Below are 13289 nucleotides of genomic sequence, written 5' to 3'. Positions count from 1 at the left end.
GCTAGCAAGAGGTTGCATAGCAACAGCATCAACTTCCGGTAGACAGGCGAAGTGCTAGTGCTCTCAACTGAAAGCATACCACTCATTTACAGTATACTAAAATGAACTAGTAGTATATAGTACGTAGTATATACTCATTAAGTATGTAGTATACTGTATGTTTTTATGGGTATTCGAACACAGCTTATGAGTCTCATGGACACTTAACACCAAGTGTAACTTTAGACTGTCCCCTCGCCCATACCTGGGCGCGAACCAGGGACCCTCTGCACACATCAACAACAGTCACCCACGAAGCATCGTTACCCATCGCTCCACAAAAGCCGCGGCCCTTGCAGAGCAAGTGGAACTACTACTTCAAGGTCTCAGAGCAAGTGACGTCACCGATTGAAACGCTATTTAGCGCGCACCGCTAACCGGAAGTTGATGCTGGGGCGGCAGGGTAGCCTAGTGGTTAGAGAATTGGACTAGTAACCGGAAGGTTTCAAGTTCAAACCCCTGAGCTGACAAGGTACAAATCTGTCGTTCTGCCCCTGAAGAGGCAGTTAACCCACTGTTCCTAGGCTGTCATTGAAAATAAGAATTTGTTCTTAACTGACTTGCCTAGTTAAATAAAGGTAAAATAAATAAAACTAAAACTAAGCTAGCCGTTTCACATCCGTTACACACCCCTCCGACATAAACTAAGCCTTTCATAGTACTGTACCACACACACACACACACACACACTCACTGTCATAGACTACTGTACACATCACCTGCCCCCCCTCTCCTCTCTCTGTCTGCCACAGCGGTGTGAGAGGAACCCAGATTAGCTCATCATAAATAAGTGGATTAGTAGACTTTGCAGCAGGAAACCAAAGTGCTGCTCATATTTGACTAGAATGACTGTTATGCTGCTATCTCCACCTATAGTCCCCCTCCCTAGGGGATTTGGGTATAAGCTATAAATCCACACACACTTACTCACAGTGGAGCTCAGTGATCAGCGCTCGCTGGAGGGGGGGTTGACTGATGCTCTCCATGGTAATCAGTCGAGGACCAGCTCTCCCAAGTAATATATGTTTCTGTTTTAATTACGTATTGATGTTTGGTGTTAGGAGACCGAAAAAGACTACATACGCTGCTGCTGCTGCTACACTTTCAGTCTTTATATAAGAATGGTGATGGAGGACGTTTTGTTCATTATAGGTTGTTAGAGAGCACACACTGATACAGGTGGGGAGAGGACAGCCAAGTTTGCTACTTGCTCCGATTGGAAGGCAAGGGTGGGGTTCAAAACCTAACATTCTAGAATGGATCCTACCAAACATGTCTGTTTGTTAGAGAGCACACTGAAGTCAGGTGTGGAGAGGATGGAGACAACCAGCTCTCATAGGCAGGGAGTAGAGATGGTCAGCCCCTCTGACCAATCCCAGCGTGGTGATTGGCTGCAGGCCCAGAGAGCGAGGAGTGCTGGTTGGCTGCCCGGCGGGGGATGAGTGAACAGGGCAAACGGCAGCAGGACTAAGCGTGGTGGAGTGAGGGTGAGTGCTGGAGCCACACTTTAAGCGTTCACCTCGATATTTTCTAGGGAAAGAAGAAGAAGCGGAAGAGGGAGAAGATACAGGAACCGGCTGCAGGTAACCAACCTCTCCCCCTTTTCCTCTATCTCTTCCTCTCCTTTTCCCAATTTCGCTCTTTCTCTCTCTCCCTCTTTCTCCCTCTCTTTGTCTTCCTATCTATCTCTCCCTCTCTCTCCCCTCTCTCTCTCTCTCTCTCTCTCTCTCTCTCTCTCTCTTTCTCTCCCTCTCTCTCCACTCTCTATCTCTCTCTCTCTCTCTCTCTCCCTCTCTCTCCCTCTCTTGCCCTCTCTTTCTCTCCCTCTCTCTTTTCCTCATTCTCTTTCTCTCCCTCTCTTTCTCTCCCTCTCTTTTCCTTCCTCTGTCTCTCCCTCTCTCTCTCTCTCTTTTCCTTTCTCTCCCTCCCTTTCTCTCCCTCTTTCTCTCTCTTTTCCTCCCTCTCTCTCTCCCTCTCTTTTCTTCCCTCTCTTTTCCTCTCTCCCTCTCTTTCTCTCCCTCTCTTTTCCTCTCTCTCTCTCTCCCTCTCTTTTCCTCCCTCTCTTTTCCTCTCTCCCTCTCTTTCTGTCCCTATCTTTTCCTCTCTTTCTCTCCCTCCCTCCCTTTCTCTCCCTCTTTCTCTCTCTTTTCCTCCCTCTCTCTCCCTCTCTCTGTCCCTCTCTTTTCCTCCCTCTCTTTCTCTCCCTCTCGTTTCCTCTCTTTCTCTCCCTCTCTTTCTCTCCCTATTTTCCTCCCTCTCTCTCCCTCTCTTTTCCTCCCTCTCTTTTCCTCCCTCTCTTTCTCTCCCTGTCTTTTCCACTCTCCCCTTTTCCTCTCGATTGTTGTTCTATGAGGTGATGAGTGTTCAGTTTGTCCTGTACAAACTCTCCATGCAGTCTCTTTTGTGTTCGTCTCTCACACTAGCCCAAGTCATTTTAACACTACATGCACCACAAGCAGTAAAAGGCCTTGTCACTGTGAAACAGACCCCTGTAAATGCTGAGATAATCATAGCCAGGTGTTGTGCCATGCTTGTCGCACAGTATTGGGAAGCTATAGCTGCATTCCCCTAGAAATAACCAATCAAGAGGCCCCACTTTGACCATGTGGGTAGTTTCACCTGGAATATGCATGAAAGGTTTCAGCCCCATCCACCCATAACCACCCCTCTCCTCCTCCTCCCTCTCCAGACCCCCATAGAACTCCATTCGACCCCTCCGCCCTCACTAGAGTGGGCTTTCAGAACCACCATGCAGGTACCAGTGTCACTCAACCTGCACCTCTCCTTTGTACTCCCTCCCCCTCTCCTTTCTCCATACATCCATCCCCCTCTCTCTCACCCCCCTCTCTCTCACCCCCCTCTCCACTCCACCTACTTTGGGATTAGTCTGTAAATGCTGGTTGGCTTCTGCTCTCTGGGCTTTGCACTCTATTGGTTGACCTGCTGTATGTCTCTACCACTGTGCTCTTAACTTAAAGCTCTATGTAAACACTGCACCGTTGTGTAGGAACCTATTGGGGGAAAAATATATATTTAGAAATCTAATCACTGTCGGCCCAGCTATAATGTAAACCGCGTGCTCTATTACCATTTCCATATCTATTATCAAGTTGCTCCTACATCTGCATTGCTTGCTGTTTGGGGTTTTAGGCTGGGTTTCTGTACAGCACGTTGTGACATCTGCTGATGTAAAAAGGGCTTTATAAAAACATTAGATTGATTGAATTTCTGCTGTAGTTTGTGGTGAGACACTCCATTAGCCCAATTGGCTTTCTTTTCCTCACCTGGACATGCCTTATGTAAAGACAAACATGTTAAAAGATGCCATTTTCTGCAGGTACAGGCCAGAGAATGAAAACGGCGTACATCTGAGCATAAATGGTAAGACCCCCCCTCCAGTCATGCCCGTCTGGTCTGATAGTATGTGTCAAGCCTTGTACACTGTTTACAGACTAATCCTGCAGGGTCCACCCTCAACTCACCATGGTCATTGTGTCACTCAGTGGAGGCTGCTGAGGGGAGGACGGCTCATAATAAGGTCTGGAACGGAGCCAATGGAATGGCGTCAAACCATGTGTATGATACCATTCTGCTTATTCTGCTCCAGCCATTACCACGAGCCCGTCCTCCCCAATTAAGGTGCCACCAACCTCCTGTGGTGTCAACGGTGTTAAGTCTCAAGGAGTGAGGTGTGTGTGTGTGTGTGTGTGTGTGTGTGTGTGTGTGTGTGTGTGTGTGTGTGTGCGTGCGTGCGTGCGTGCGTGCGTGCGTGCGTGTGTGTGCGTGCGTGTGTGTTCTGGGTGTATGTTGACCTGGCCACTCCATTGACAGTCTTTTGTCTGGCTAGTGAGATGACCATCTGAATCCTCTGTGTGAACGTTGCAGTGCGTGGCTGAGAAACTGTTGTTGTTGAGTCCTTAAATCCAAACTGATGTCCTTATTAGATGTAACTCCAACACGAATATGGACAAAGTGCTCTGCATTATCGAAAGATGTTACTGCTCTTCATAGCAGCACATATTCCTGGAGGAGTGGGAGGTTCCGTCCCAAATGGAACCCTATTCCCTACATAGTGCACTACCATACCCCTATGGGCCTAGTACACTATATGGAATAGGGTGCCATTTGGGAGGCATACGGCCTAGACCCAGATGGTCTGCATGTTTTCTGTTCTACCCGACACTGAATGGAGACTAGACCTTCCAGACTACATCTGGGCTCAGGAAAGCTATGAAACACCACGCTCCACTAGAATACTGTCAAATCACATCGTTTGATAGAGATTTGTTGGCGGTTTGGTGTGAAGTGTGGAGGGTCCTGTTGTGTACGAGCACTATAACACATAAAGCACTACGTAATCAGTCAAATGTTGTGGGGTTGTTCTTTGTGAAAAGTGTCAGTTTGTCATTGGGTAAGTTGTGACCAGCGCCAGTAACAGACACAAACATGTAGAGCTTTTGAACCAAAGTGTCACCAGGCTTTAAACGGTGTGAAATAAATGAATGCCCTCATTTCTACCATTAGGTATCTCTCTCTCTCTCTCTCTCTCTCTCTCTCTCGCACTCTCTCTCTCTCTCTCTCTCCCTCTCCCTCTCTCTCTCTGAGGTTAATCTTATAACATCCTGCTGTCTGCATTTTTATGGCATCCCCTTTCTCTCTTCTCTCTCTTTTGTCTTTCTCTCTCTTTTCTCTCTTTTCTCTCTTTTCTCTCTCTCTTCTCTCTTTTTTGTCTTTCTCTCTCTCTTTTCTCTCTTTTGTCTTTCTCTTTTTCTCTCTCTCTCTCTCTCTCTCTCTCTCTCTCTCTCTCTCTCTGTCTCTCTGTCTCTCTCTCTGTCTCTCTCTCTCTCTCTCTCTCTTCTCTCTCTTTTATGTCTCTCTCTCTCTTCTCTCTCTTTTGTCTTTCTCTCTTCTCTCTCTTCTCTCTCTCTCTCTCTCTCTCTCTCTCTCTCTCTCTCTCTCTCTCTCTGTCTCTCTCTCTCTCTCTCTCTTCTCTCTTTATGTCTCTCTCTCTCTCTCTCTTCTCTCTCTTTTATGTCTCTCTCTCTCTTCTCTCTCTTTTGTCTTTCTCTCTTCTCTCTCTCTCTCTCTCTCTCTCTCTCTCTCTGTCTCTCTCTCTCTCTCTCTCTCTCTCTCTCTCTCTCTCTCTCTCTCTCTCTCTCTCTCTCTCTATCTATATATATATATATATATATATATATATAGGGCAGAACTTACAACGAAATCAAACCCAGAACCAGACAAAGGTTTTCTGCTTGATTGATTCTTGACCGGTGGCTCCCCCCGCCGTACCTAAATTGGACCGCTTTTCTCTTATTCGCCGGCCGCACTTCGCCTCTGCCTCTTTTCAAAGGCGGAGAGACTTTATCCGTGATCCAATAATTAGCTGGGTCTATCCGAGGCAGGATGGACACCACGGCTGATTCATTGTGACAACCTTAAACTCATATGCATAATACCAGAGAGGACTGCCACGACTCCTCAATTTATGTAGATCCCAAAGAGCCTGGATTGAGGTTAGCGTTTGGCACGGCAGACTTCAGGCAGCGAACGTCTTTAAATGAATTTACTTGTCTATTTCTTTTTATATCCGCCCTCGCCTCGATTGTAATGGTTTTGTAATGGTTTTGTAATGGTTCTGTAATGGTTTTGCAATGGTTTTGTAATGGTTTTGTAATGGTTTTGTAATGGTTTTGCAATGGTTTTGTAATGGTTTTGTTATGCATCTATCTATTGACTTTGAAAGGACACACCGGATGTTGTTGTTTATTTTGGTTGATATTGTTTGCACATTAATTTGCAGGGCATGATGAATCACAACACCCTTTTAAAGGAGAGTAGGGTAAGGATCAATACAACTCTTCTGTACAGATTTAAATGTCTGGATGAAAAGGCCACACCAATGAGTGCAGCAGTTCATCAGTGTTTAATTTCTTGGAGTGGATTGTTTGTTATCCCCAGTGGGTCAGACACCAGACCCAGCAAACAGCTGGTTCTCTTACCCCGCAGTTAAATAGCTCTCTGGGAATCCAGCTATTAGTTTGACATTGTGAAATGTGTATTTCCTCCCTCCCTCTCGCTCTCTCTCTGTTCCTCTCTCTCTGACACTTTTGTTCTGACACTCATAACTTTTCACTCTGTCACCCCCCCCCCCCCCCCCCCCCTGGTAGTCTCATTGTCTGACTCAGCCAGTCTGATTCACAGGGAGATGTGTATCTGATCGGGAAACACACATGTCCTTAAAGCTATCTACTTTTCAGCCACTGCGCATTTGTCACAAAGGGAGGGAGACGACTACTAACAAAGGTGGCCTTTTCAATCTGATGAACAGCGTGGGCCATGAGTCACAAACTTTCATAAAAATTCCCCAGCGTGGTAACTGACGGAGTCATCTCAGTCTAACTCTTATGAACGTGCTCTTTTGTTTCCACCCGGTAACCGGATAGCTCTGTGAGAGCACACTTGAATTTCCCCAGTTTTTTCGTGCGAGTCAGTAAATCTGTAGCTCTACGTTTTGGATATAGTTTTTTTGGGGGGGATTCAGCTTGGTTGTTTGAATGTCTTTTTTTCGAATGCCCCAACTAAAAATGGTTTGGAGGCCAAAGATGGTGTGTTTGTGTCGGTAGCTGGTGAACTAGTGCGGTACGAAGCGTTGACTGTAGTGGAGAGACCTCTCTGTGATGTGTGGAGGCAGAAGTCAGCTGTCAGGCTTTGATGAGCAATGAGTGGGGGTGGGGGGGAGCAAGGGGGAGGGAGGGAGGGAGGGAGAGGGCAAAAAATAAAATCCCTCTTGTGCTCAAGAGTTCTCATTCTCCCAACTGTCGTTCCACTCTCTCTGCCCCTCATCTCTCTCTCCTCCCTTTCTCCCCCTCTCTCTCAAACGGCCAGCCGCACTCTCCGGCTGCAGTCAGGCAAGGTTCAGAGTCTTACCTTCAGTTTGATTTGGTGCTGGTTGCCTTAAGGCCACAGTGGAGGACACACACACACTCCACCACCACAGCGTTATTAGTGACCTGGGATAATTGGAATGGTTTCGGGGGGCTGTGAAACACTCAGGGTCTTGCTCTGAGCATCTCAGCTCAGCAGAGTAGAGGAGAGGGATCTCCTGCCTCCTCTTTAAAACTAGACTTCACAAAAAAGGGAAAAAAAGAGTGGCCTCGGCATAAATCAGTGCGACAGCCACCGGCTAATGTTACTGTGGGTTAGGAAGTAGAAACGGAAATGTCCCCTCTCGCGCTCGCTCACTCACTCTCAATCTCAATCTCACACACACACACACACACACACACACACACACACACACACACACACACACACACACACACACACACACACACACACACACACACACACACACACACACACACACACACACACACACACACACACACACACACACACACACACACACACACACACACACACACACACACACAGCAGAGCCCTGTGAAGGAGAAAAAGACAACCTCAGCACTTGTGGCCTTCCAGGGGTGTAGCAGCTGTAGTGGAATGTCTAAACTATGCAGGTGTGTTTTAGTCAAACCCTGGACTTAATCTCTTGCCTCTCCTCCTTCAGAGAAAAGTGCTCTCTTTGATACTTCTTAGGGGCACTTGGGGACCTCTAGTTTACATGTGTGCAACTGAACTGTGCATCCCCCAATGGCACCCTATTCCCTTTATAGTGCACTACTTTTGACCAGGGCCCTATGGGTCCTGACCTAAAGTAGTGCACTATAAAGGGAATAGGGTGCCATTTGGGATGGGTGCCATTTGGGACACAGATATTCACCTAAAGTGGGGCTTTCTGTTTAGACTGGGTCTGTGGGTTTGTTTTGGTTGAGTCACTGGCCTATTGTGCCGAGGTCTGGCCAGCTGCAGGGAGCGACCGTATGAGGGTAGAGCCTCTCCCTCCCTGCTGGGTTTTGTCATGTCTTCTCTACTTCCTCTCCTTCCCTCCCCCTTCTCTGTCTCTCCCCGGTGGCTCCTTGAGACTGCAGATTGAGGGGGTGGTGGGGGTGTGCTGCCTTGTAAAACGTCCCCCCTTCTGAGTTGTTATCTCTGGATCATAAAAGGCCCGCAGGTAACAGAGGGGAGAGATGGGAAGGGAGAGAGGGGAAGAGGGGTCGCAGGAAGATGTTTTCTTTCTTTCTCTATTTAATAAACACGAAACTCTGTTTTGAGATGTGGCTGAGTTTCTACTTCTGCTGAACAAAATGTGGCTCCTATTGTAGGGGGGTTTCTCTCCCTCTCTTTCCTCCTACTCTCTTTCTCTCTCTGTCCCGTCTTTCCTCCCCATTCTCCCCTCTCTCCCCTCCTCTCCCTCCCATCCGATGGTGAGTCTGAGTGGCGGTGGAGCTCCTTTGAAGTGCGCCGCGGCAGAGGGAGCAGTCATTGTACGAGCCCTTTGATAGTGCCGCTCTGGCCTCCAGCCCTCAGCTCCAGCTTTGTAGCTGTGCAGTACTGCGGGGGCACACCACGCCGCGCTTGGCCAGACTTCAGCAGCTCGGGCCCCCAGCGACGGCGCATCAGATGTGGGTAGAGGGGTAAGGAGACAGGGCTCCTACCCCCAGACCCCCAACTCTACCCCAGTCTCACCAGCACATGCCTGAGGTTTGGGCTTTTGGTGGCTCGGTGGGCGGGAGCCTTACCCCCTACCGTTCCTCTCCCCACAATCAAAAACCCTCCCCTCTCCCTTCATCTAGCCTTGTATAGACAGAAACCTCATTTACACACTTCTCTTTCTCTTTTCTTCTCATCCCCCTCTCCCTCGTTCTGTTTCAAATGAACCCCCCCCCCCGGTACATCCCACCGTTATCAACAATACCATTGTCCGTGGTTCCCAGCCCAGACAAGAACAACAACGTTTCTCCCACCAAACCACCCTGACTTTTGGTTGGAGGTTTTCCTGTTAATGTTCTGTCTCCCAGCCAGAGAAAGTGCTGACAGGATGAAGCCAGTTGTTTAAAACATCAGTTTGACCTCTTCGGTTTGACCTCTTCCTTCTCAAGCTGATGGCTGCCGGTTGTGGCATTGTCACAATTTAATAGAGAAAGTGAGACTGCCTGAGCCGAGAGGGGTCGCCAAACAAAACCATAGTTTAAACTCTTCACAGCAAGGTGATTATCTCACCAAAACGGAGCACAGTCAGTGCAAAGGTTGGTCATCTCCGTTTTTTTCCTGGTCGTTTTGACTATGTTTCCTGAACTTAATGCTTTGTCTCAATCACTGGTTGGATTTGAATAGCCGCCATTTTCCTTTTCTTTCCATCCAGCCAATGCTGTGTTAAAACCTGATTCTGACCATTTAGGAAACTTGGCAGAGAAAATTACAAGAATTTCAGGTTTATTTCCAGATTTTAATGCCATCTTGGAGTAAATTCCAGTCGAGATGTACAAGTTCCTGGGTTTCTGTGATTTGGAGTTTATCTCTGAACTCATATTTCATAAAAGAAGAACATTGTCTGTCTAGGTTGCTGACTTTGTGGTCGAGACAGACATGGCAACAAACAGTCAGCTGATTTGGCATTTCCTCCTCTCCTCTCTCTCCCAGAACTTTCTTTCTCTTTTCCCTCTCCTCCTCCTCCTCCCTCTCTCCCTCTGCCATGGTAAAGTCTACAGTCCTGCCTGTGTTGGAGACACCTCGCTCCATTTGGCTTATTTTCACTAATTTGTCGGCTGTGTTTTCCTTTTTCATGGAACCAAAATAAATCCCAGAGTGCCGCTGCAGCGAAGGGAAGGAGGGGGAGGGGGGGAGGAAAGGAGAAGGGGAGGAGTAGAGGAAGGGAGGCGGGACGGGCCCAGCTGCGGGCTCTTTGATTTGCCCCGGTAAGGTGGAGGCGGCGATTGAGAGACGAGGGGCCGTGCCAGTTATCTTAACCTCCCACGCTTCAAAGACCCAGAGCCTGGGCCCCGTTGGTCTCAGTCGCTCCCCCCACCTCCCATCCCCTCCCTGGGCCAAGGAGAGAGAGAGCCAGAGCCAGGACCCGGCCTCCACTGGAACAGAGGAGCGTTTCATTTCCTGCAAAGAAGTCCAGCCGGCATTCCTGAGTGCTAACTGAGGGGAGGGGAGGTGGGCAGAGGGAGAGGGGGCAGGGAAGGGGTCAAGTTGCTTCTGAATCCCGGCGTTTGTGTGTTGGTGTCGGGTGGGTCTGCTGTGAAGCCCTGGCCTGATGCCCCCTCCTGACCCACCACCATCACACCCCTCCATCGCTCCCTCCACCCCCCAGCCCCCCAGGCTTTTTTTTCCCAAGACAGGAAGGACTAAGCCAGGGCTTTTCATCTTGTGGCCGGGAGGGAAGGAAAAAGCTCCCCAGGACGGGAAGGGGGTGCTGGGGCTGAGGGCTGGGCTCTCAGATCCTGGGATAAAAAGGGGGCAGTGGAGGTAAATAAACAGCGACAGAGGCTCTTTCTCTCTCTGCGGCCCTCACTACAGTACCTCCTCTCCTCCGCCCGGGAGGCTCAGGGTCAGCCATCCCTGGGAAAGGCGGCCTCCGTCCCACTCCCTTTCATCCACATGTGGTAAAGCAATCTGGAGGGAGGGGTGTGTGTGTGTGTGTGTGTGTGTGTGTGTGTGTGTGTGTGTGTGTGTGTGTGTGTGTGTGTGTGTGGTGCCAGGGTGGAGTTGCAGGACTCAGCTGACTTCTCAATCCACCAAAACACACTTCTTCTCTGACCTCACCACAAGGGAGCGGTCCTTCCACTAATACACCTTCTCTCTCTTTTCTCTCCTCACATCTTTCACTCCCTACCCGGTCAGACATCTACCTCTGAATCTCTTTCCCCTCTCTCTTTGATCACGGATTCTATTTGATGCTGGAAAATAACCAACACCGCCCGTCCGTCAATAACTGAGGCTAACTCTTTTAGCTATGTTCGCCGTACACCAGTATTTTGAGCAAAACCACTTTTGTGGTTTGACAAACAATTTCCCTTGCATGGATGGGTGGATGGTGGCCGGCGGGGCTTTTTAGAAGGCCCTGTAAAGTGCCTTCTCAGCTTGAGAAGACTCCCTCTACCTCCCCACAGCCCACACACAGCGGTGGCAGCAGAAACGTCAACAAGAAGCTGTATCCTAACTAGATAGCTGGTTGCGTTCAGAGAGAGAGCGGTAGCAGTAGGTAGATGACATCAGGGTGTCAGTCAGAGAGGGGGGCAGAGCAGATGGAGCCAGCTTGGGTCACAGTGACCTGATGTCAGAGTGAGATCAAAGCTAATGCCAACCCACATCCTGTCACTAACCTACGACCTAATGTTCAGTCGGCAACGCCATTACTGCTCTCTGAAGATGACAGAACTGTAGTGCTCCTTCACTCGTCCAGGTCCTCTGTAGTGTGTGTGTGTGTATGTGTATGTGTATGTGTGTGTGTGTGTGTGTGTGTGTGTGTGTGTGTGTGTGTGTGTGTGTAGCATTGTGAGGATGCGGCACTCATTCAATGTATGTGGGATGTGTGAGACTGTCTGGTTTCAGACGAAGTTGACATCAATGTGTTGTTGTGGCTTCATGTGTTTCAGCTCCTTTTTAGTTAGTGAGGGATTTTCCCTCAGACTGAACAGGTTATAAGTGCATTGCATCTCTCTGTTTCTGACCAGTATGAAAGACAGCCAGCACACGAAAATGACCTATAACAGCAATCACTATGGACACGTTTAGGCCATCTGTTGTTGCCCATTGAACTGACAATGTTTCTCTCTCTGTCCTTCAGGAGGAAAACGGAACGCTTTCTCCACATCGTGCAAAGCGAAGGCAGCAGCTATGGCCCCTCTGTTAGAGATGGAGGCCTGCTAGATTCCATCTTATCCCCGACCCCCAAGCCTCAACTCCTGTTCTCAGAGGAACTTGACTTTATACTCCTCTCCTGCAGTGGACTCTCCTATCTGCTGTAGAAACTCTGAACTGAACAAGACAATCACTACTAAAGACCATCCAACCGCATGCAAACCCCCAGCCCCCTGACTCCCCAGCCCCCTCACTCCCCAGCCCCCTCACTCCCCAGCCCCCTGACGCCTTTTTTTCTTCTTACAAGCAGCTCTATCTCAATCCAAGGCACTGCACTGAAAACAGTTCAGCGATTTCACTTTGTCAAACACAATTAACACCTCCCCAAACATACCCCAACACCTGTTTCTAAGTTATTCCTAAGTTATTTGCCACCTCCGTTCCTTTCCTTTGTACAGCCCACTATGTTCGACCCATCAACACTCCCCTTTCCCCTCTCTCACTGGATTTCAGACCACATGTTTGGGTTGCGGCCTGACCCAACACCTCTTTAGACTGACTGCACTATCACAAGGAAGATGGAAGGATGTCAATCACATGTTGTCAAGGAAACATCCTCTCACGGCTCCTGTCCTCCATTTTGTTTTTATTAACGACTAGTTGGTGCAAAAAATATCAACATTTTATGATTATAGCTTTTACTTTTGAGTTGGAATTAATTGAATGCTTTTTTTGTATTTTGAACTTGGTTTAAATTTCTCGGTGTATATTTTCAGTGAATGTTTTTTTGTTTTTTTTATATATATATATATATACTGGTATATATGAAAATAAGCTTTGAACACAGGAAAGCCATTTGTTTTCTTGTTAAAGCGTCTTGCAGAAAAATGAAAATTAAGGCTTCTTTTGATACTATTTGTAACAAATAGTGACCTTGACTCGAGTCTTGCTCAGATGTAAGATAAAGCTCAGTATGTGTACTTTTTAAAGAAACTGTCAGGATATGTCACTTTTCTTGGTATTTTTGCAGGCAACGTTAGGACAAAGGCAAGTGGTTGCTCAGAGGCCTATATTTTATTGTTCTAAACTGACAAATGAAGCAGATATATATTTACCCCAGCACTTGGCAGTGTTCATTTTATTGCCATCAGGGTTGGGGTCAATTCCAGTCAATTCAGAAAGTTAACCAAATTCCAATTGCAATTTGACATTTTCCTGGTTGGAAAGCATTGAAGAGAAGTTGGAGTTGGGATTTTAATGTACTTCCTGAATTGACCCCAAGCTTGATTGCGATGGACTTTTCTCTTCTCTATCTGGTAACTGTGCTCTTTTTGCCCATGTTGTTTATTCCATGCATTTCTGTAACATTTCATTGATTTTATGCTCTATTTTTAGTATTACTTGATGCATTTTTTATTCATTGTCGTATTTTGAATCACTGTCATCTTGGTATAAGCACTTTGCTTCCCAAGAAGGTCACATTTTAACAGTTTCAACATGTTTTGTTTTTTTAAGAAAAATAAAAAGGCATTGGCTCA

At 47.7% G+C, this 13289-nt stretch overlaps 1 protein-coding gene across 10 annotated transcripts in view; it reads left to right on the top strand.

Moving 5' to 3' along the window:
• The window catches only part of lef1 (lymphoid enhancer-binding factor 1), a 57538-nt gene extending 44249 nt beyond the window's left edge, over positions 1-13289 (top strand). For 4 of the 10 annotated variants that reach the window (XM_065003799.1, XM_065003798.1, XM_065003796.1 and 1 more), the window contains exons 9-12: positions 1574-1622; positions 2729-2794; positions 3377-3420; positions 11738-13289. In XM_065003799.1, coding sequence (XP_064859871.1) covers positions 1574-1622; positions 2729-2794; positions 3377-3411 — 150 coding nt within the window. In that variant the 3' untranslated portion in view covers positions 3412-3420; positions 11738-13289. The remainder of the gene's footprint in view (positions 1-1573; positions 1623-2728; positions 2795-3376; positions 3421-11737) is intronic. The other 6 variants (XM_065003803.1, XM_065003800.1, XM_065003797.1 and 3 more) reach the window with 5 other exon arrangements.

This window comes from Oncorhynchus nerka, linkage group LG18 (genome assembly GCF_034236695.1).
Source record: "Oncorhynchus nerka isolate Pitt River linkage group LG18, Oner_Uvic_2.0, whole genome shotgun sequence".
Taxonomy (NCBI): Eukaryota; Metazoa; Chordata; class Actinopteri; order Salmoniformes; family Salmonidae; genus Oncorhynchus; species Oncorhynchus nerka.
Note: the sequence above shows the minus strand (reverse complement) of the source record. Positions and strands in the feature narration are given on the sequence as shown.